Source organism: Leuciscus leuciscus (assembly GCF_965113295.1).
Source record: "Leuciscus leuciscus genome assembly, chromosome: 4".
NCBI classification, from domain to species: domain Eukaryota; kingdom Metazoa; phylum Chordata; class Actinopteri; order Cypriniformes; family Leuciscidae; genus Leuciscus; species Leuciscus leuciscus.
The window spans coordinates 51,579,874-51,604,011 of NC_138728.1; the positions used below are offsets into that span (position 1 = coordinate 51,579,874).

Genomic DNA, 24,138 nt, shown 5'->3' on the forward strand with positions numbered 1-24,138 from the left:
AGCTGGGGTGTGTGGTTCTGGTGCCTCTTGTTGCCTGTTGTGCCACCGTCAGTTTTCAGAAGGTTGGGGCGGTAAAATCATACTTGAAGATTGTTTTTGGTTCATCTTTCATGTAGCGGAACCATTCAATCTTCTGCCAATGGACTGATTGTCCCTCCTCATCTTTTGTTCTGTTTTTGAGTATGTGGTTGGAGAGGGACTTGAAGTCCAGAAAGTCCTTGTGTCCAAGTTCATGTACACTGTATGGGTCGTTCTTTCTTTCCATTCTCACAAGTGTGTAGTAGCCATCATGGATGGCTACTACACATGGAGTGTGATAGTGAGCATGCTGCAGTGGAAACTGCAAGAAGAAAAGTTTCTATTTACTCCCATGATGGCTACTACACACTTGTGAGAATGGCAAGAAAGAACCGTGCCTGTACACAACCATCATAAAATGATAAAAATCCATCCAGTGTTTTTTTTTTTTATCTCCTTATATGTTTTACACTCTCTGAAATCAAGCCGTTCGATTTTGTGACGTCACAAAATCGACGCCCCTCCCACGATTGTGATTGACAGCAGCGTTTCAACACAGACCCGCCCTCGCTCGTGAGCGAGCTGTCTGTCATCATAGTGCATTGATATGCTGGAGAAGAATGGCGTCTAAGCGACTGTGGCGTTCTGTTCTTGGGTGTAATAAGGAACACAGCAGTCATTTTGATGTTTTGATGGAATACTCCCAAAGCATTGACGCGGGGATTCCCCACGATCAATGTCCATGCTTTCATGTTTGCGCGAACCATTTCACACCAGACAGCTTTACAAAGAGGGTCAGTGAAGCTGGTTTTGCTAAGAAGCTGCTCCTGAAAATAGGATCGGTGCCAACTATTCGTGTTCCTGCTGCACCTCCAGAAGAAGAAGTGAGTGTAACGTTTTATTAACCTTTATATTAATATTTATTCATCTTTGCAAATCGCTAGCTGCACGCTTCACGATGAATGCAGCTGTTTACACTCAGGGTACATTACGGCATGTTTTCTATGTACGACGTTCTCAATATAATTCATAATCCCACGTTTATAATGAACACTGCATTATGGTTATTGTGTTATTGTGTTACAAACGGTGTCCGCACAGAACAGAGGGGCGGGGTGAGCAAAGCTCATTATCATTTAAAAGACACATGCACTTAAACGGCGTGCTGAAAACAGAGCTGTTTTTTACCAGGTAAAATGAGTGTTTTCTTACAATACTAATGAGAATTTTTAATTAAAGTATATTACACACTTTTAATTTAGACCCTAAAGAATCATATTAGCTTGTACAAAAATGGCATTATATGACCCCTTTAAACCTCTTAACTCCCCATCTCTATCGTGAAAAACGGAAAAAAAACGAGCGGCCACATAGCTACAATAATCTTCATAACCTTTAAGCTGATGAAAGTGTGACGGACTGACTGCCTCGCATACAGCCGTTCTAATGACGAAAAAACACAACATTCACTGGACAAAAACTTCCCAACTTCATTTGAGCTTGATTTTGGTAAAGTTTATAGTGACACATGCAAGTAATATGATCACATATAAAGCCACAATATCAAATTTGACATCAGTGTTTATTTTATTTTTTTTAAGTGTTTTTGTCCTCATTTCCTTTCAAAGTAGCAGTTTTGGTCATGCGGTGTGGAGGGCCCCAATTTGATTTTGCCTATGTCACAATATGAGGTAAATCCGGCCATTTATATATTCATACTAAGCCATATCCAATTGTCTCAAACATTTATTGCTAGTATTGATATAATCTGTTGTGATAGATTCAGTCATATCAAAGCGGTCACCAAAACAGCATTCTATCATTTAAAAAATATATCTAGAATCAAAGGCTTGATGTCTAAAAAAGACCAAGAGAAGCTCATCCATGCTTTTATCTCTAGTAGGGTTGACTATTGTAACTGTACTCCCAAAAAAGACTGTAAAACAGCTGCAGCTTATTCAGAATGCTGCTGCTAGAATGTTAACCAGGACTAAGAGAACAGAGCACATTACTCCGGTTCTTAAAACTTTGCATTGGCTTCCAATCAGTTACAGAATAGATTTCAAAGTGGTGCTTTTAGTTTATAAATCGCTGAATGGTTTAGGACCTGAGTATATTTCTGATATGTTTGAAGAATATAAACCGAGCAGGGCTCTTAGATCTATGAACACAGGTCAGCTAGTTGAGCCCAGAGTCCGAACTAAACATGGAGAAGCTGCGTTTAACACTTATGCTGTACACAACTGAAATAAACTACCAGAAGACGTGCCCCAAACTTATAGATTTTTAAATCTAGGTTAAAAACATTTCTTTTTTCACGTGCTTATGACTGAGAACTTATACTTAATCACACTGTTCAACCTTACAGCTTCCTACGTTTTTTATTTTTATTATTATTCTTTTGTATCTTGTATTATTATAAATGTTATTATTTATTTTTTGTAAAGCACATTGAATTGCGTCAATGTATGAATTGTGCTATATAAATAAATTTGCTTGCTAGAATTTAGGAAGAGATTGCTAGCCAACTTGTGGGTATCATTGTTTCATAAAATTGCCATTTGGCATGTGGTGTATATTTTGAACCCTGGCTGAGATGTTCATGGAGCCCCGTACACAGCCACTAGATGGTGCTACTAGCCTTCAGTGCTTTCGAAGCAAACCATGCATGAAATGGATGTATTTGAAAAACGTGGGTCATACTTCTCAACTCTGACAATACGGATATCTGTATAAATATGGAAAAAATCCCATTCCTGCAAATGTTTTTTTTGTCTCTTGTTCTTGTATTCCACTGAGAGCAGATGCCACATTCTTTGACAAAATCATTTATTGTGATAGTATTTATTTTTTTACAAACATTTACCTCAGTATCTCCAGCTGACAGTTTGGACTCTTCAGTCCATCAGAAAGAAGCTTCACTCCTGAATCCTTCAGATCATTGTTACTCAGGTCCAGCTCTCTCAGAAAAATGTTTGAGGATTGTAGAGCTGAAGACAAACTCTCACAACACTGAGCAGTGAGATTACAGCTATGAAGCCTGTGGAGAGAAGAAAACAAAAATAATGCAATAGTAATTCTTCTTAGGTAGGGTTTATAATAATTTGGAAAAACCTTTGACTAAAATGATGTAAGCAATAGGGATGCACTTATACCGATACTGCGCTTGGGTACTCGCACTTCTGTTGCATGCTCTTGATTGCTGATCGTTCACTCAGCACACTTGTCATGGATTAAAACTAAATCGTATATTTAAATAAAACATGAACTGTTAGCTGCTTTATGTATAACAAGTGGTTCCGGAAATTATTACAGGACGTTTGCAAGTCAAGACTTTTCATGAACGCAAACATCCAAAGCGTACGCACTTAACACTGTTTGCTGCCGTCTCAGACAACACGTGAATACTGAATTGAATTCTCTTTCACGTCTTGCGCTTGTAAAAACGCCCATCTTGGTGAGTATCCTAGTAAACATAGTCAGTTATATCTCAAGTGAACGTAGACAGTATATTCATATGGGATCTGTGCATTCGGTCATAAAGGGGCAGCAGTCTAATAAACTTTCTGGTGTGTTTTAATGTTAATCAAACAATAAAGGACAAATAAATCACTCACTGCTCTAGAATGAATACCTTTTGTAACTTTGTAAATATCCATCTATATTTAATGTATACAGCAATAAAAAAGCAGTGTTATTTCACATTTGTGACCCGTCACGGAAACCAGGGACACAAGTCGGCAGCACAACTTTCGAGCAAAATGAGAAAGAAGCGTTTTTTTCAAAATTGGTGATTTTCGTTTTTTTGCAGAATCTGTTAGTTGAGATCACGAAGAAGCCTCTCCATGTTTGAGATAGCAGTATTGGTATATTTAAAAGCGTACATTTTGATGTTGAAATCGGCTTGTTTTTCTGAGATTCTAGCACGCAGTAGGGGCGTGTCATTGTCGGTGTGTATTTCCATACTGAATTTAAGCCGGCGTGGCTACTTATTATGCAGCGCTCTGGCCGGCTCTATCTGATTTCAAAATTCAATGAACATGGACGCCAATAACATTACGATGTCCAGCAATCGATTTAAATAGTAGGTTACATGGGGTTTAATTTGTCGTTTAATGAGATGTAGCCTAATACATGTTGTCAGTGCCAATACATAGATCCGCCTATATAATTAATGTGTATATGAATGGTGCAGTGGTAGAGCTTTCGCCAGCCGTGTCAGAGGCCGTGTCCGCCCTTGTATGGATTTTTTTTTTTTTTTTCTCGTATAGTTTTTTTTCTCTCATCAAAACGATTATGTTCATCAGTGGTTGTATATCAAGCAGGGACACGCAAACGTTTGAATTATTTTGTTATTTCAACAGAACGAATAGAGAGTATCCGCAACGCAACGGATTGAAGCGCGCGTCGAGTGAAGACAATGCAGTGTGTGCGCGAGCCACACGAGTAAACACTGTAGCCTATCTGCGCCACTGATCGCAGTGGCAACGAGCACTTTGATCACTTGATTTAAAAAAAAAAAAACACATTTCAGCGCTAGTATCTTATTTAAAAAACGAACAAAATGAATGCTCTGCCAGTTAACTGGAGATGTTTTATTTAGAGAATTTGTAGAATTGGTACATTCAGGGGGGAGGGGGAGACGGGGAGCTTTACAGGGGGTATGACTTATCTAAATGAGATGTAAATGAGCCCTATTGTCATTCCCAGAAGGGCGAGAACTTGCCAATCTTTAGAAGCAGATTTCTACCATTTCAGGTTTTTTTGAGTGCCTACCTTCAAATGGCCACAACTTCTCCAAATATTATCAGATTTACATGTGTTACACATCGTTGGAAAGCTTGAATACTACACTTTCAGAATATGTGAATAACTCAAAATGCCCCAGAACCGACTTGTGTCCCTACTTTCCGTGACTGGTAACATTTGATTGCTTTATTTAAATGTCTGTACCTGAAAACTATTGACCTAGCCTACCTGAAAAACTCTAAAACACTGTTTATTTCATTTGTGGCCTTTCTTTGTTCTTTTTGTGCTATTTGTAATTTGATAATTTTTTCTTATTTTATAATTGACTGCTTACTTGTCCTTAAAGGATTAGTTCACTTTCAAAAAAAGTTTTGCTGATAATTTACTCATCCTGATGTCATCCAAGATGTCCATGTCTTTGTATCTTCAGTCGAAAAGAAATTAAGGGTTTTGAGGAAAACATTCCAGGATTTTTCTCCATATAATGGACTTCAATGGCAACCAACGGTTTGAAGGTTCAAATGTCCGTCTCAATGCAGCTTCAAAGTCTCAACACGATCCCAGTCGAGAAATAAGGGTCTTATCTAACGAAACAATCTGTTATTTTCTAAAATATATATACTTATAAATATATATATATATATATAAATATATATGTGTATATATATTTTTTAACCACAAATGCTCGTCGTGTACCATCTCTGAAATGCATTGGAAAGGTCACGCGTCACATCAGCTAAGTTATTTGTCTGTTTACTCCGGTTCATAAAGGTAGAGAAGGGTGAAAAATTTCATCTCATTTTCTCCTCCAACTTCAAAATCATCCTACATGTTTGTTTTGAATTTATTATTATTATTATTTGTATTTTTTTCACGACCTTTCCAACGTGATGTCGTAATACGTGGCGTATCTCAGAGATGGTGCAAGATGGGCATTTGTGGTTAAAAAGTATATATATATATATATATATATATATATATTATATATTATATTTATTTATATATATACTATATTATATTTATTTATTTATTTTTTTTTTTAAGAAAATGACCGATTGTTTCGCGAGATAAGACCCTTATTTCTCGACTGGGATCGTGTAGAGACTTTGAAGCTGCATTGAGACGGACATTTGAACCTTCTTTGAACATTGGTATAGTTGGTTGCCATTGAATTCCATTTTGGAGAAAAATCCTGGAACGTTTTCCTCAAGAATCTTAATTTCTTTTCAACTGAAGAAAGAAAGACATGGATATCTTGGATGACATCAGGGTGAGTAAATTATCCACACATTTTTTTTGAAAGTTAACTAATCCTTTAACCCTCTGAGGTCGAGAAACGCGCTGACGCGTTTTGCTGGATTTTTTTCACATAGCAGCAACATAAACTTAAATTACTCCGTCATTTATGGTCATACAGAAAAAAGAAATATAAAAAAAGAATGTGATATTTCTCCTTTTGTATGTGTCCACTTACAATCAAATCAAAACATTGTGCTTTTGTAAAATAAAGAAAATAAACAGGGTGTGCGTTCTGCCTCTCCGTCGCGGTGAACTTTTTTTTCTTGAGCACGTCTATAAACTGAAACAAAACTCAGCGAATACTTCTCACACATTTATGAGCCATATACCTTTATACACATTTAAGTGTGTACTTTTAAATGATCGGATTCAAACTGAAAACAAATATTCTCAGTTTAAGTAATTTGTATAAAACCAACAGGATGTCCAGTATCTCAAACGCTTGCTAATTACTTTTTAAATCGACATGCCCACTCGCGCAAAAGAGATTCACATGCAAATCGTCCACATGGAACGCGAACGCCCTCGTTACCTAAAACACAAAACACCAAAACACTTCACAAGTCTCTGCTTTTCGTCGAGTTTGGAAGACACGTCTGAGTTTACATTGGATTTACCCCCAGAAGAAGAAGAACGCGATTTGAAGACAAGAAAGATGTAAGGTAAGAAATTCGTACTTATTAGTTTATGGTATTGTTGCATAAACTTCACATTGCAGTTGAACTGTTGCTAGATATATGGTGAATATTATACTATTTAGACTCGTGTTTCCTGTTAAATACTGTTTGTGGATATCTGCTCAAACATAGATATGTATAACCATAATGTTTAATATTTTGGAGCGCGATGGCGTTTGAATGTATCATATTTTGGAGCGCGCTGTGGGTTTGAGTATCATATTTTGGAGCGCGCTGTGGGTTTTAATGTATCATATTTTGGAGCGCGATTGCGTTTGAAAGGAAAAATGCACCAAACATTAGGCTTTATGTTTTTACTATTATCTCATTTCATATCATCATAACGAATGGAAACATTTGAAGTAACATATGATAATCAATATATTTTTCTCTAGCGTAGTTGTTCTTGAAATCTTTTGGAAGATTTCATTTATTGTTATTATTATTTTATGCAGCACTGCGTAGCCTATGCCTACAAGGCACAACAAACCTGGTGTTCATTATATATTGTTGGAAACGTGTGTGTGTGTGTGTATTCTGTGAATTTTAAAAAGAAATTTTAACCAGAAAAATCTAAAATCTATTCCCAAAATTGTGCATCCCTATAGTTTCTCTTGATATCAGTATGTTCACAGTTTTTTCTTTTTTTTTTTTCTTTCAGGGACCAGATGCAAGTCCTGCTGACTTCAACATTCACATGAGTCTCTGTACATGAACATGGTAAAGTGAAAATCAAACACCTTGGAAATTAAAGGTATGTACAATGTTTTTAGGAATGGCACAAAGGTCTCTGTCTTTGGATCATTGTTTTCAATGTGCTCTTTTGTCATTTGTATTTTTGGATTGTGTTGTGTTGTAAATAAATCCAAACAATCTAAAAGCCATTCTTTTTTAAATCTCCTCATTCTTTGTGCAAGGTTGCTCTGAATGACAGGGCCTGATCGCTCCTAATAGGGCAGTTAGGGGAGTGTCTTTGTCTTTCTCAGGTGTTAAAAGCTTACATATTAATGAGATGATCACGCCTCTTCGCATATGGCTTTGTCACACAAAACACGTCTTAGAAATTTTAAATCAATATATTGTCTTATCTGAATGAGCAGTCAGGGTGATTTTCACATAGTTTTGGAGCAAATATTCTAGGCTATGTCATACAATTTTCAAAAGTCTTGTGAAGAAATAATCAGTATGGGTTTCATGGCCTTATTTCAGTGAGAATTTTTTTTTGTATTTTCACAAACCACGCATAAATGTCATTATCTCAAAACTACAAACTTTTACATACATGCTGCTGATATATTATTGTAGCAGAGTTTGTGCTGAATACAGTGTAATTAGACTTTAGCCATGAAAATGTCACTAGTAACAGAAAAAAACACAAATGTCAGAGCATGTCAGACCACCTCCAGGGCCCAGAAAACAGCTCAGACCTCAGAGGGTTAATAATGTTTTACATTGACATTAATTAGGCAGGTCGTTTTTGCTGTAGTATCAAAATTGTAATAGACAATTGTGATATTTTACTGGTGTCTACTTTTACCGCTGACCCAATCCTCAGCACTGAGCCCTGCTGGAGCTGCTCTAAATATGTGCTGTGCTGTTAAATGATAGATAAAATATGATAGAGCAATAGAATAAACAGTGAGAGTAATAGAAGATCATACAATACATTTTAACAGGCTTAAGCATGGAAATAACTGAAGGAAATATATATTTGTTAAACTAATTAAGCCAACTCATATGATTTATGATATTTTGGTTTCTCTACCCAATACATAAAAAATGACAAATGTAATGAAAATACAGGTATCGGTATCGGTACTCGGTATCGCCAAGTACCAGAAAGTATTGGAATCGAACTTGTTCTGGGAAATGTGGTATCGGTGCATCCCCAGTAAAGATTAAAAAAAAAATCCAAAGTTAAAAAAAAAATATCCTTTTAAAAATCAAAACCAGTATTTTCAGTTCCTTTAATTTATGATAAAATTAGGAATATTAAAATGGGTTAAAACTCAGGTTGCTGAGTTTTGTCTGATCCCTGACCCAACCTGCCTGATAATGGTGGTACTTTGGTATTTAATATCATCACACTCATTAATACATTTATATGAAGAGTCTTATCTGAAGAGTCTTGGCCAGCAAATTACCTGTGTAAGATTAAGACCAATTAAAAGGACCAACAGTGTATATAAATGATAGTAAAGAAGCCTCTTACAGTGCTCTTCTGGTGTTTTTGATCACTGGCAGCAGTCTCATCACTGCTTCATCAGATCTTCTGTATTTCTGCAGTTCAAACTTCTCTTGAATCTCTTCTGACATGAGGAGCACAAACACCAGACCAGACCATTGAGCAGAGGAGAGATTCTCTGCTGAGAGATTTCCTGAGCTCAGATTCTTCTGGATGTCCTCCACAAAGTCATCTTTTAGTTCACTCAGGCAGTGGAAGAGATTGATGGTCCTTTCTACTGATTTCTCCTTCTCTATTTTCTTTTTGATATAGTCAACAGTGTCTTTAACGTTCTCTGTTTTGAGTTTCAGTCCTGGCAGTAGTTCCTTCAGGTCAGTCTGATTGGACTCCAGTGAGAGACCCAGGAGGAACCGGAGGAAAAGGTCCAGGTGTCCGTTGTCGCTTTCTAAAGCCTTGTCGACTGCAGCCTTATGAAGCTGAAACAGTGGCTTTGTGGAGAGTTTCTGTGTCATTTTTTTCCAGAATGGGAAAAATGGGTTTGCATTCTTGTCTTTGTTAACAAAAAACACATAGAGAGCAGCGAGGCATTCCTGTACGCTGAGGTGTACGAAGCTGTAAACATGTGTGTCTGAAAAAGCCCTTTCCTCCTGAAACATTCGAGTGCATAACCCAGAGTACACTGAACCTTCACTGACATCTAGTCCACACTTCTCAAGATCTTCTTTGTAGAAAATCAGGTTTCCTTTCTCCAGCTGTTGAAAGGCCAGTTTCCCAAGCTTCAGAATAATCTGATCAAAAGACATTGCATTGTCTTTAGGTTCAGGGTTATCACGGTTGTATTTTTCTTTCATCTGTTGCTGCTGAGAAATTAAGAAGCTTGTGTACATCCCTGTGAGAGTTGTGGGAGTTTTGTCATTGTTCTCTCGACCAAGTAGAGGCTGAAGAACAATAAGAGAGATCCAGCAGAAGACGGGGATGTGGCACATGATGTACAGACTCCTGGATTTCTTGATGTGACTGATGAGGTTCTCAGCAACCTCAGGACTGCTGTTATTTTTGAAGTATTGCTCTTTCTGCTCATTGTTAAATCCTCGCACCTCTGTCACTTGATCAATGTATCTTCGGGGTATCAGACTGGCTGCTGCTGGTCTGGATGTGATCCAGATGAGAGCAGAGGGAACCAGATGTGCCTTGATGAGGCTTGTTATTATCTTACTCACTGTTGTTTTTTTGTGAACATCTGTAAATCTGCCACCCTCTGTAAAGCTCAATTGGAAGCGACATTCATCCAGTCCATCAAAAATAAACAAGACCTTACGGTCACCTTTAGGAAGAGAAGGCCGTTCTTTATCCTCACTAAAGAAGTGTTCGTGAAGCAGTTCCATGAGACTGCAGTTCTCTGTAATCAGGTTTAGCTCACGGAATGGCAGTGGAAAAATGAAGGTTATATCCTGATTATCTTTTCCTTCAGCCCAGTCAAAGATGAATTTATTGACAGAGACAGTTTTTCCTACCCCTGCGATCCCCATCGTCAGTACCTTTGTGTTTCCTTTAAACATGTCATTACACTTGATTGGCTTCTCCTTGGCAGTCAGTCGGTTGTGATTTGATTCAATCAGTCTCACCTCGTGCTCGTTCACTCTTCCTCCAGTCTCATTCTCCACCACATATAAATCAGTGTAAATTTTGTTCAGGTATTCCTGATGACCCGTCTGTGAATTACCAACCAATATCTGCTTGTAGTCCCGTCTTAATTTGTTCTTCAAACTGCGGCTGGCCTCTGTGTAATCATGAAGAGTAGCTTGACTGTCATCTGCAGTTGAACCTTTAAAAAAATAGGGGAAAGACAGCAAAGACTAAGTGATCATGTTTTTCATAAAGTCTTAATAAAACCTATTTGTAATTTGTAACCTGGCCTGCAATTCCAATTACAAAAATAATGATAAAACTGCACTTCTGCTGTATTCAAATTAATCACACTTTGTCCTGAAATTGTGTTTTCATCAACATCTTACAGTATTCTGAAGTTGACAACATATAGCCTATGGTGATGGAAACACCTTGACTAATGCTGACTTGAATGCAGTTGTTTTCAGTTTTTAAATTCCTGAATAACTTCAGGTCATGCTGATGGGCATTATTAAAAGCCTTTTGATTAAACATTGACATCTAGCAAACCAAACTAGACATGTAGTTTGTACTGTAGTAGGCTTAGGTTAGGGTTATTAGGGTTAATATTCAACAATATTACTGATCTGCCTGCATTGACACCATTATATGAGAACTAAACTGAGCTGGACAATGACATCACTTTTTTCACCGGAGTGGCTGTATAGGCAAGGCAAGGCAAGTTTATTTATACAACACATTTCACTCTTAGGATTGAGACGCTTACATTAAATAACAACCTCTTCCTAAGGAAGTATAGTTGCTGTCCTTTTTTGTTCACAGCTTCAGTCCATTTATCCCACCTCAGTTTATGATCAAGGACAAACCCAAGATATTTATACTCATTAACACTCTGAATTGGCTCCCCTTTAACAGTCGTCACACTCACTGAAGACTCCTTTCTAAAATCAATACACATCTCCTTTGTTTTTGAAATATTTAACTTAAGGTTTGACACAACAACAAATAAATTCATTTAAAACAGGTCCATGACTGTCCTCATCCCCCTGAAGGAGACTAACTAATGCAGTGTCATCAGCAAATTTGATTAGATATCTCCCTGAATGGGCACTTTTACAGTTGTTTGTGTACAATATAAACAGTAGGGGTGAGAGGATCCAACATTAGTAATTTGTTTCTCTGACAGTGATCCACCCACACTCACTCGCTGAACTCCATCTAGATTAACCCTCTGAGGTCAGCAAACGCGCCCCCGCGTTTTGCTGGATTTTCTTCACATTGTAGCACAATAAACTTAAATTACTCCGTCATTTATGGTTATACAGAAAAAAGAAATATAAAAAAATAATCTGTGATATTTCTACTTTTGTATGTGTCCACTTACAATCAAATCAAAACATTGTGCTTTTGTAAAATAAAGAAAATAAACAGGGTGTGCGTTCTGCCTCTCCGTCGCGGTGAACTTTTTTTTCTTGAGCACGTCTATAAACTGAAACAAAACTCAGCGAATACTTGTCACACATTTATGAGCCATATACCTTTATACACATTTAAGTGTGTACTTTTAAATGATCGGATTCAAACTGAAAACAAATATTCTCTGTTTAAGTAATTTGTATAAAACCAACAGGATGTCCAGTATCTCAAACGCTTGCTAATTACTTTTAATTCGACACGCCCACTCGCGCAAAAGTGATTCACATGCAAATCGTCCACATGGAACGCGAACGCCCTCATTACCTCAAACACAAAACACCAAAACACTTCACAAGTCTCTGCTTTTCGTCGAGTTTGGAAGACACGTCTGAGCTTATAATGGATTTAACTCAGAAGAAGAACACGATTTGAAGACAAGAAAGATGTAAGGTAAGAAATTCTTACTTATTAGTTTATGGTATTGTTGCATAAACTTCACATTGCAGTTGAACTGTTGCTAGATATATGGTGAATATTATACTATTTAGACCCGTGTTTACTGTTAAATACTGTTTGTGGATATCTGCTCAAACATAGATATGTATAACCATAATGTTTAATATTTTGGAGCGCGACCGCGTTTGAATGTATCATATTTTGGAGCGCGCTGTGGGTTTGAATGTATCATATTTTGGAGCGCGATCCCGTTTGAATGTATCATATTTTGGAGCGCGATCGCGTTTGAAAGGAAAAATGCACCAAACATTAAGCTTTATGTTTTTACTATGATCTCATTTCATATCATCATAACGAATGGAAACATTTGAAGTAACATAAGATAATCAATATATTTTTCTCTAGCATTGTTACTGAAATCTTTTGGAAGATTTATAGGCTGCTATAGGTTATTGTTATTATTATTTTATGCAGTACTGCACATAGCTTGTGCCTACAAGGCACAACAAACATGGTGTTCATTATATTATATATTGTTGGAAACATTTGTGTGTGTGTGTGTGTGTGTGTGTGTGTGTGTGTGTGTGTGTGTGTGTGTGTGTGTGTGTGTGTGTGTGTGTGTGTGTTCTGTGAATTTTAAAAAGCAATTTTAACCAGAAAAATATAAAATTTATTCCCAAAATCGTGCAGGCCTAGTTTCTCTTGATACCAGTATGTTCACTTTTTTTCTTTTCTTTCAGGGACCAGATGCAACTGAGTCCTGCTGACTTCAACATTCACATGAGTCTCTGTACATGAACATGGTAAAGTGAAAATCAAACACCTTGGAAATGAATGGTATGTACAATGTTTTTAGGAATGGCACAAATGTCTCTGTCTTTGGATCATTGTTTTCAATGTGCTCTTTTGTCATTTGTTGTGTATTTTTGGATTATGTTGTGCTGTAAATAAATCCAAACAATCTAAAAGCCATTCTTTTTTAAATCTCCTCATTCTTTGTGCAAGGCTGCTCTGAATGACAGGGCCTGATCGCTCCTAATAGGGCAGTTAGGGGAGTGTCTTTGTCTTTCTCAGGTGTTAAAAGCTTACATATTCATGAGATGATCACGCCTCTTCGCATAAGGCTTTTTCACACAAAACACGTCTTAGAAATTTTAAATCAATATATTGTCTTATCTGAATGAGCGGTCAGGGTGATTTTCACATCGTTTTGGAGCAAATCTTCTAGGCTACGTGATACAATTTTCAAAAGTCTTGTGAAGAAATAATCAGTATGGGTTTCATGGCCTTATTTCAGTGACAATTTTTTTTTGTATTTTCACAAACCACGCATAAATGTCATTATCTCAAAACTACAAACTTTTACACACATGCTGCTGATATATTATTGTAGCAGAGTTTGTGCTAAATACAGTGTAATAAGACTTTAGCCATGACAATGTCACAAGTAACAGAAATAAGCACAAATGTCAGAGGATGTCAGAACACCTCCAGGGCCAGAAAACAGCTCAGACCTCAGAGGGTTAAACTCTGTGGCTAATCTTTTCGACTAACACAGATGGCAATATGTTATTAAAAGCTGAGGAAAAGTCAGCAAATAGGATTTTCACATGATTTTTGGAACCTTCAAGATATGAGTAAACAATATGCAACAATGTTAAAATTGCATCATCCACTCCCTTGTTTGTCTGATATGCAAATTGCAAAGGATCCAATACACTCATAAATATGGTTTCGTGGCACTGTTCTTTTTACCCAAATAATTTTTGTTAAAGTAACACACAAAACACCAAAACACACACCAAAACACTATTGTATCGCGTTTAATTAATGATAATTTTCCACTATACTTAATTATCGATCGTTAAACTAATGTAAAGGGTTTAATTTTGCGATAAAAAAATGGATTTGACGATTTCCAACGTATTGGATGAAGACGGCGTGTGAAAAAGGTGGCAAGGTGCATGGCATCAGAGCTAGAAAATATAAAGTTAATCTAAAGGCGCAGTCTTTCCTTTCTGTTAGTATTTCGGAAAGTCTGTTCTGGGATGCTTTTAATATATTGCACAAAAAAAAAAAAAATGTGGCTGCTTGTTCAAATTGCTTCATTAAAATGAGCTTGCAACACAATTGCTATACATTTTGTCTAATAATGGCCGGTTCAGATTACACGATTTTCTTGTCTTATACGATAGTCACTATGTCAAATTACACGATTTTGACTCCTAAAATCGTGTCGTGTCGTGGACAAGAACCATGTCAGACTACACGTTTCTTCCAGACCAGTCATCGCGTGCCGTCTTTGAAGACGCGCGTGAAGGCGAAACTAGTAGCGCCTGACTTCCGGAAACGAACGTAAACGAACAATGGATGAAGCGGCGATTTTCGTATTGGCGGTCTCGTGTTCAGAAAAAGATTTAAAAAAAGAAAGAAAACCCGACAATGGACACGTTCCTGGATTGCACGAAGAGGACAGTATGGACTGTCAATCCTTCAAAGAGAACTTGAGGTAAAATATGTTTAATCTGTAAAATCTAGTCTATGTACATGCATACACACACACACATACACACACACACACACACACACTAAACTCACTCACATAATACACACACATAAACTCACTCAGTCACACACACTCACGCTCGCTCGCTCATTCACACACTCTTACACTCTTGCTCGCTCGTTCACACACACTCACGCATTCTCACTCGTAACACACATACATAATCACACTCACACAAACAAGTTTATCTATAGCGAAGTACAATTTAATGAATGATTAGTTAGCTTAATGCTAATTCCAGTCAGTTAACACAGTTACTCACCGGGTTGCTGAAGTACTTCTGCTATTTTTCGCCAGCATTTTTCTTTTTTAATTCTGTCATGGTACTCTCTCGATGAAACATCATACAGGCAGGAGTACTGTTGCCACAGCTCCACGAACCTTTCCTCCATTTCATAATTTCGGCATTTTTGAAAGCTGTGTATTGAAATGCTTCTGTGCTCCTATTGGTCAATGTCACACGTGATAGAACCCTTCGTGGAGGACCGAAAAAAAAAATTAAACATGCTAGTCTTTTTGTGTGGTGTCGTGAGCATCGCAGACGCAACGTAGGCTGTTGCCCGCTATGACACACTATACGAGATGAAACGATCGAATCTTGCGTCCCGACGCCCGTTGTCGTATACGAATTCCCACGACACTCTAAGTCAAACGGATCGTGGCAAAATCGGGCTAAAATCGTGTAATCTGAACCGGCCATAACTTAATTTGATTGTGTTCAATCTGCTTAAATATATGTAAAATGTAAGTTTACTTAATACGTTTGTGTTGGATTACATGAATGATTTGTGTTGCATTAACTGAAACTGGGCGAGGCTTAGTTCCCAGCATGCTTTGCATATAGCTGAATTAAGAGAGAATAAATGTTGAAATTAAGTATTATTTTATGCGTTTTTTAGAAAATGAGAAAAGAGGAAGACTTGATAGTGTGTAATTGTGTTTAATGTTCAATTACATTGGAATAATTAGAACCATTTTAATTACAGTGGGTTACCATTGTGGAGAAGAGTGGAGCATTTGGTTAGGCTGTGGACTGATTCTAGTGGTGGAAATTGATTCTTTCCAGAGACTCCTTCATTTTCAGTTTGTTCACCAAAATGATTCGTTCAGATTCGTTCAGTGATAATTTCTTCATATTACATATATACTGCAGCAGGTGGCGAAAAAGAGTGTATTTTATGCTATGTTTTAACGAACGTATTTACTTGTTACAAAAAAAAAGTGATTTGGCTTTGTTAAAATGTGTGCCTTATTTACTAAATTAATAACATAAGTCTAAATAAGTGGTTCAGATGACCTAACCAAGGTTTTCTTGCATAATTAACATTTTAATTGTTTAGTCAGACATACACATTCATAAATCTGGGATTATATTAAACGTTGATGTTCTGTATGTTGAATATGAATATAAACAATTATATGTGCACACCTATAACTGTGCTTTGAATGAGATTTAATCACATGCTAAATGACCGATCTACCCAGTACTCTCATTCACAAACGAAAGTACCAGTTAGTTCAATTCGTTCACGAACGAGATCTCTCTCTCTCTCGTTCAGACTCAAAACAGAGCGATCTCAGTCAGTGATAGGCATATTCGTTCAGTAGATCCAACCAAATACATGCCCCTTCACAGCCCGAACTGAAATGCTATTTGCTGTTACGCAAATGAGACCTAACCAATACTGTCATATTTTTTAGTTTTTTTTTAGTTTTTAGAGAAGTGCATATGACATGAATAAAACGTAATGAATTCATTTTTGATAATACAAAATGAACACAAGTAAAGTAAATTGTTCAAAGTGCAAAATACCACTAAACTAAAACACACAAACAAAATATAAGAAAAGCAGGTAAAGTGTACATTTAAATCAAGTAAACAGTCAAGTGCACCCCCCTTAGCTCAAATCAAAGTAAAAAATTACGATGTTAATTTGTCTTTGTTATATTTAACCATTAGCTTGAGTTATTAACCTGTTTTCATTACAATGGTAAAGTGTAAATTTGTTTCTTTGATGCAAACATGCTAACTACACAAACCTAGCTCTATCGGTTCGCCATCATTATCGTTCAAACAACTGGTTATTTTTGTTCATGAACGACATGTACCAGTTCGTTCAACTCGTTCACAAACGATAAGATCTTTCTCTCTCTCGTTCAGACTCAAAAGCAACTCGGTCACAGTCAGTGAAGGGCGTATTCGTTCACTACATCCAACAAATCACATGCTCCGTCACATCTCATACTCGAAGGCTATTGGCTCGAGGTTCATTCTTTGACAGGTTGAAAACACCGGTTCACTGAGCTGCGTATGCGCTGCTAATAGCGCCGCGCTGCTGTGGAGGGAGGGATTTCAGTGAACGAGAAATATGAGTCAATGGATTACGTGAACGAGAACGATTCGTTCACCTAAAGGATTCGTTCAAAAAGAACGATTCGTTCACGAACGTAACATCACTAACTGATTCAAATAAGTTTTACTCCTGTGGTTGAAGGAGCATATCAATCTTAGCATTTAAGATGTTAATAAGTGCTCTTTTTAGTTAATAGCTAGCTATAGTCTAGAAGTTCAATTGAGAAATCATGTAAATCCATCACACTTTATTTATCAGTGCAGTTTTAAATAAACTAAAGCATGTTCACTAAACTTAACCGGTTTAAGTTACAGGGAAACAATTCCATTGATTTGGTTGGACATTACTTTTTCACATACATTCTTTCTCATTCATTTGTGTTGTCACAGCACAAGGAGCTTACATAGGTAAAAAAAAAAATCCACTAATGTTAATCAAAAATAATTTGCTTGTGTAGAACCACTGTCCATAATTTAAGTTATTTTAAAGAGTAATTTTTTTGAGTGTATATATGCGTTTTTGACACTACATACCTTTTAACAAGCCTTTCAAAGCTTTTAAACACCAAACACGTCAGTGCAATTGGCTGAGAGTCACTAAGTTCCAATGGTTTATTGATTTTAGGAAAAGGTATAATAGTTGAAGTTCTCCATATAGTTGGTACTATGTGTTGGTCTAAAGATCTTTGGAATAACAGAGTAAAAACCGTTGATAATTGCTCAGCACAGTTTTTTAACACTAGTCCACAGATGCTGTCAGGCCCAGGACTCTTATGTGTATTGCAACTCTGAAACATTTTCTTTACATCAGCCTCTTTGATGGAGAAGTTATTAGTTGATGTCAAAGTTCCTTCATCACTATTAGTATCCTCACTATTCCCCTCAAAACGGGGGAAAAAAACTGATTTAACCTATTTGCTAGCTCCAGATCCCCACTTTTGTCATCTGTGATTGTCATATTTGTGTTATACTTTCCTTGACTTTTATGTGGTACACTAATAGTCGAATTATGATCCACCTACTGTCAAAATGATTGATGGCCCTCTAATTGATTAATGGGTTGACCTTTTGCCCTTGCCCCTCCCCTTGCCCTAGTGTTGACCTGCCCTAGTGGTGACCTTACCCTCTCGCTGACATTGTCACCTTTGACCTTGTATCCTACGGGGGGTAGAAATGACCTATGACCGTTGATTAATTGGTTAACGGGATTATTTATGACCTTGTGAGTATAGGGCTTCCATTGATTAATATTTGAACTTTGATATAATGGAAGTTATGAGGGTTATTTTTTAGCTCTGACATCAGGATGTGCGTAATATACTAATGGAAATTATTAGGGTTATATATATCAGGATGTGTGTCACATGCAAGCATCAGCATGGAGCTCCCTCCCTCCCACCCTCCACATTCCAGAGCTCAGGGGGATTGCTGGGAACAGTGGAAGTGAGAAAAAGAGGTTTTCTAATAATGCTTTATATATTAAACTAACTAAAGTTGAAAAACATGCTGTTCTTTAAAAGTATATGTTATGCTGTTCTTTAAAAGTATATGTTAATAATCCCTAATAACTTTCATTAGTATATCACACATCCTGATGTCAGAGCTCAAAAATAACCCTTCATCACTTCCATTATCTCAAAGCTCAAATATTAAATATTGAATCCCCTTATACTCTGCCTTTATAACCGGGCCAAAGTTCCGGCCCCTTATACCCCCTTATACTCACGAGGTCATAAATAATCCCATTTACCAATTAATCAACGGTCATAGGTCATTTCCAAACCCCGTAGGATACAAGATCAAAGGTGACAATGTCAGCGAGAGGGTAAGGTCACCACTAGGGGCAGGTCAACACTAGGGCAAGGTCAGGGCAAGGGCAAAAGGTCAACCCATCAATCAATTAGAGGGCCATCAATCATTTTGACAGTAAGTGGATCATATCACTACTCCTCTATAATGAAGAAATTATGGTTGTACCTTGTTCTAACTGTTTCTCTGGTGTCTCCGTCACTAAGGGTTTTTGTGACTCTGAGGAAAGAGAAAATGAGTTGAAGCATTATTTCATACATAATTGTTAATAAGCAGTGTGTATCAAAAAGACCAGTTATTGTGTATTTTTAAACATTACAATATATATATATATATATATATATATATATATATATATATATATATATATATATATATACACACACACATACTATATTACCATGTCCTGCAGTGTTTAAGCTGTAGTTGAACACCCCCCCCCACCACCCACCACACACACCACACACCCCACACACCCCACACACACACACACACACACACACACACTTCATAAGATTTCACACTAACTAAAGATGAAAAACATTCTGTTCTTTTAAAAGTGTAAATGAAATGAATATATCACTCGATATAAAAATAAATATCTTGCTAAGTTTAGAGAAGCAAATGAAAGTTATTTATGGCTATTATGAATAAATACAACAGCTTGCATTTTCAGCGAGATAAAGAGCTTAGCATTGGAAATGTGTTCAGTGATGTGGCTTACAAAATGCAGTAAGTTTAAATCTGAAAATCTCCTGAGTGTTTCTTAGAGAGATAGAGAGACAGAGACACAGGTGTGAGATCACCGCACAGAACACACTCCCATGGGGAAACTGTCACATGCCTGTCCTGTCTCGTGTAGCACATGTGGTGTTTGTGTTCCTGTCTCTGTTTTGACCCCACCCTCCTTGTTATCTCATTATTGGTTTCATTTGTCCCACCTGTTGTTCCCTCATTATCTGCCTGATTTGTCCCTTTTATAAGTTCCTTTGTGTTTGCAGTCTTTGTCGGATCGTTGTATTGTCTTATGTTTCCTGTTATCCTTCAGTAAGTTCATGTTCTGGTTTTGTTTTGTATTTACTAGTTATGTTTTCCCCCTCGTGGGTTTTGTTTTGTGTTTGTTTTTCTTTTTGTAATTAAACTATCATTCTCCTGCACTTGAGTCCTCGCACCTTTTTGTATTATATTCAGCCGTGACAGAAACACTGCGCTCCCCACATCAGTTTTCTAAGGACACACACTCTGCATTCTTTGGATGCCCTGCAGTTGTAAACTGCTTCAATATATTTGCAAAACAAAGCAAATTCGCAAACGGAGTGACATTTCTTTTCTCTCTCTCACAACAAACACACACACACACACACACACACACACACACACACACACACACACACACACACACACACACACACACACACACACACACACACACACACACACACACACACACACACACACACACACACACACACACGGGTTCTATAAAAAGGAAGTTATCTCTATTTTAAATTAAATGATTATAAATAAAATATATAACTCATTGAATAATAACAAATGTTACAAAAACAGTTTAAACAGTTTTAGTTATACAAATATGTTGGTTAAAAATGAATAAATACATATAATTATAAAAACACCTTACATTTTCAGAGCACTGAAGAAGTAGTTCTTTATGCAATGATAAAAATAAATTAAAGCTGCAAGCAGCATTTATCGGGGTTCAAGCATTTAAGGCCTTTAAGCACAAAAGCATCAAAAGTTATTAAGTTTTATTTAGCAAGCATGTAACCACTGACATAATAGATCGAAAAGACCATTTACAGCAAATACAGGCAATGTACCATAGGAAATATATGGTTTTAAAGCTTTTTATAGCAGTTATAGTGCCATCTATGGACCGATCTCCATAAAATTGTTTACTGTGACCTCAAATTGAACCCATACACATGTGTACTGAGTTTGGTGAAGATATATCATTTACTTCTTGAATTATAGCCATTTTAGTAAAATAGGCTCCTCCCACAATAATTTACCACATTCTAGTATTATTTACTATGATTCTAGCATGATTGACATAGTTTACCATGATTTTATCTTAGTTTACCTTGATTTACCATATTCTAGCATGATTTACCATGATATACTACATTCTAGTATGATTTACCATTGTTTACTGTGATTCTAGCATGGTTTACCATAGTTTATCATAGTTTACCATGATTTACCCTGTTCTAGCATGATTTACCACAATATACCACATTCTAACATGATTTACCATAGTTTATCATGGTTTACCATGATTTACCCTGTTCTAGCATAGTTTACCATGATTTACCACGTTCTAGAATGATTTGCCAGGATTCTAGCATGGTTTACCTTGATACACCACATTATAGTATTATTTACTATGATTTACCATGTTTCTAGCAATTATGTGAAGTGTCAGTGCAAATGAAGTGATAAACACTGACAAAATCTGATTGTGTTATAATAGTTATTGTTATATAAGTGATTTTTAGAGTCTAAATATGAATGTGAGCACATGTGAAAAGACTTCATTAATAAGTAGAATGGCCAGCAGAGGGCAGAAGAAGACCACTTATTGGCTCACTTTCACTTTAAACTTCATGATTTTCACCTGTTTTCTGGACTAAAGCAAACCAGTTTTTCCATGTTAACTCAATAATGCATGCTTACACACACACACACACACACACACACACAGATACAAATATGTTTTCAATGTCTTTAGGATGTGTTATTGTGAAAAAATATTTTAATGGTCTAACCATTTCATATATTTCATTGTGATCTATATTATCAGTCCAATAATAATAAAAAAAAAAATAGCTTTAACCATTTGTTTGTTGGCCAAAGCTGAAAGCTGGTAAAAAGATTAATACTATGTCTAATACTGCTGCTCCCTCTAGTTGACAACAGTGGAATTACAGCCTCCATCTTACAGTTGAAGTGTTTGAATGAATGAATGGGAATTTGGTTTTTCACTTATATCTCGGGAACCAGAAGGCAAAAATTCTGAAATTCAGTTCTTGAGGAGCCCTGTTGAATGAGACCATCGCGGTGTTTTGGGGCGATTGGAGCCCGGAATTATGACCATTCAAAGGCATATCTTTTGGGGCTTTTATCTCTGGAATGCCCAGGGCAAATTACACCACATTTGAATCGAAGCTAGCCAAGAACGGGCCCTTTCCAACGAGCTCTCACACAAGGTTCGGGGTGGTCTGGGTCGGGAGTTTCGGCCGTTCAAAATCGGGGGTCCCACGAATTTGCGATTCGTGGGGGGCGCGCTCCCGACGACACGTTTCGATCAAGAGCCCGGAGAGGACCTTACCATCAAAATTTGAGCGCGCAACGACTTTCCGTTTTCGAGTTATGAATGAATTTGTATTCGGGGGCGTGGCTTAAATGCCGTTTTACTTTCGTTTTCATGTTAAATGTTAAAATAATGATTTTATAAAGTCTAAATATGAATTATATAACAATATTAGGGAGTAGTATGATGAAATGACAGCAGGGGGCAGTAAAATACCACTTATTGGCTTAATATGGTATTCATTTTAAGGCTACATATTGAAGTGACCCTATTATAGCTATCCAAATGAAGTAGTTCAACTTTTTCTGACAATTATTGATCTAGTGAGTCCAGAGAATTGTATTGCACTAGTTTTTAACATTATGATATGAAAATGATATGATCATAGATGGAAAATACCATTTACAGCAATACAGGCAGTTTACCATAGGAAATATATGATTTTAAAGCTTTTTAACAGTTATAGTGCCACCTATGGTCTGATCTCCATAAAAATTTCCATGCTTCTTTAACATGTTATGTCACATATGCTCATCAATTTTTGTGAAGTTCTGATGTATTTGTGTATTTTGCCACGCCCATTTTCTAAATGACCCTATTACAGCCATCCAAATGGAAAAGTTCAACTTTTTTTCGATAATTATTGATCTAGAGAGTCCAGAGAATTGCCCTAGACTGGTCTGGTTCTGATCGGGCGAAAAACCAGGGACTAATTCGCAAAAGTAGGTTTTGGACAAAATTCGACATAGCAGAAAATTTTCCCTGCCTACATCCAAATCGGAGATAGCCATTTTGTCCGCCTTGAGCCAAGGATTCCAACAATATAAGACACTTGATCCTGGGACAAACGGTCTAAGTGTTATGAGCGATTTAGTACTTTTGGTTGCTGTAGCGCCACCTATGGGCCAATTGGGGTCATACTCTGATAGGTTGTCCCCAAATTGAGGCCTACCATCTGGCCAAGTTTCACGTCTCTAGGCCTTACGGTTTGTCCTGCACGATGCGTTTTACGAATCCTTACAATTACAATAGGGTTTCAGCATTTCATGCTTGAACCCCTAAAAAAGAATCCAGATCCTCCAGTGATAAACCACAGTGTGAACTGAAGCTTCAGACGCTCACAGAGACGGAGGAGTTACAGACCAGACAAGCCTCGGGACACACTGTCACAGTAAAGCTAGTCTGCGCTCCAGAGGTTTATTCACACTGAATTCATTTAAAAGCATAATCTTAAAAGTTTAAATTAGATATTTTAAAATGAAAAGACTGTTTAAATAAAATCTTTCAAATTTTATCAAAATTGTATTTTCTATTTATCTTCTAGAAGACTTCTGTATGAGATAAATGATTTTGCTTAAATTTTGGTTGGATTGGATTGGGGGGGGGGGGGGTGTAAAAAAAAAATGAAGTGCCCTATTTTAACGATCTGAAACGCAAATATCAAGTGCGAAACGCAAGTAACTTTGTGGGCGGGTCTTGGGCGCTGTTGCTATTATACCGGCGGGATAAATGACTCTTACTCCCGACGCAAATCCAAAATGTGTTGGTCTGAAGTAGCTTCATTACTCATAGGTGTGGTTTGGGCGTAACGTGAAATAAACCAATCAGAGCGTCATCTCACATTCCCTTTAAGAGCAGGCGCGCTTG

General features: G+C 37.0%; 3 protein-coding genes across 3 annotated transcripts in view; 1 reads left to right on the top strand and 2 right to left on the bottom strand.

Moving 5' to 3' along the window:
• Positions 1-24,138, bottom strand: part of LOC309496971 (protein NLRC3-like) — a 316,482-nt gene that overhangs the window by 255,287 nt on the left and 37,057 nt on the right. Inside the window, exon 3 of the mRNA XM_082167175.1 lies at positions 19,326-19,376. Coding sequence (XP_082023301.1) covers positions 19,326-19,376 — 51 coding nt within the window. The remainder of the gene's footprint in view (positions 1-19,325; positions 19,377-24,138) is intronic.
• Positions 1-24,138, bottom strand: part of LOC309496969 (protein NLRC3-like) — a 213,465-nt gene that overhangs the window by 72,270 nt on the left and 117,057 nt on the right. Inside the window, exon 7 of the mRNA XM_082167167.1 lies at positions 2,885-3,058. Coding sequence (XP_082023293.1) covers positions 2,885-3,058 — 174 coding nt within the window. The remainder of the gene's footprint in view (positions 1-2,884; positions 3,059-24,138) is intronic.
• Positions 1-24,138, top strand: part of LOC309497034 (uncharacterized protein) — a 221,368-nt gene that overhangs the window by 26,160 nt on the left and 171,070 nt on the right. The window lies entirely within an intron of this gene.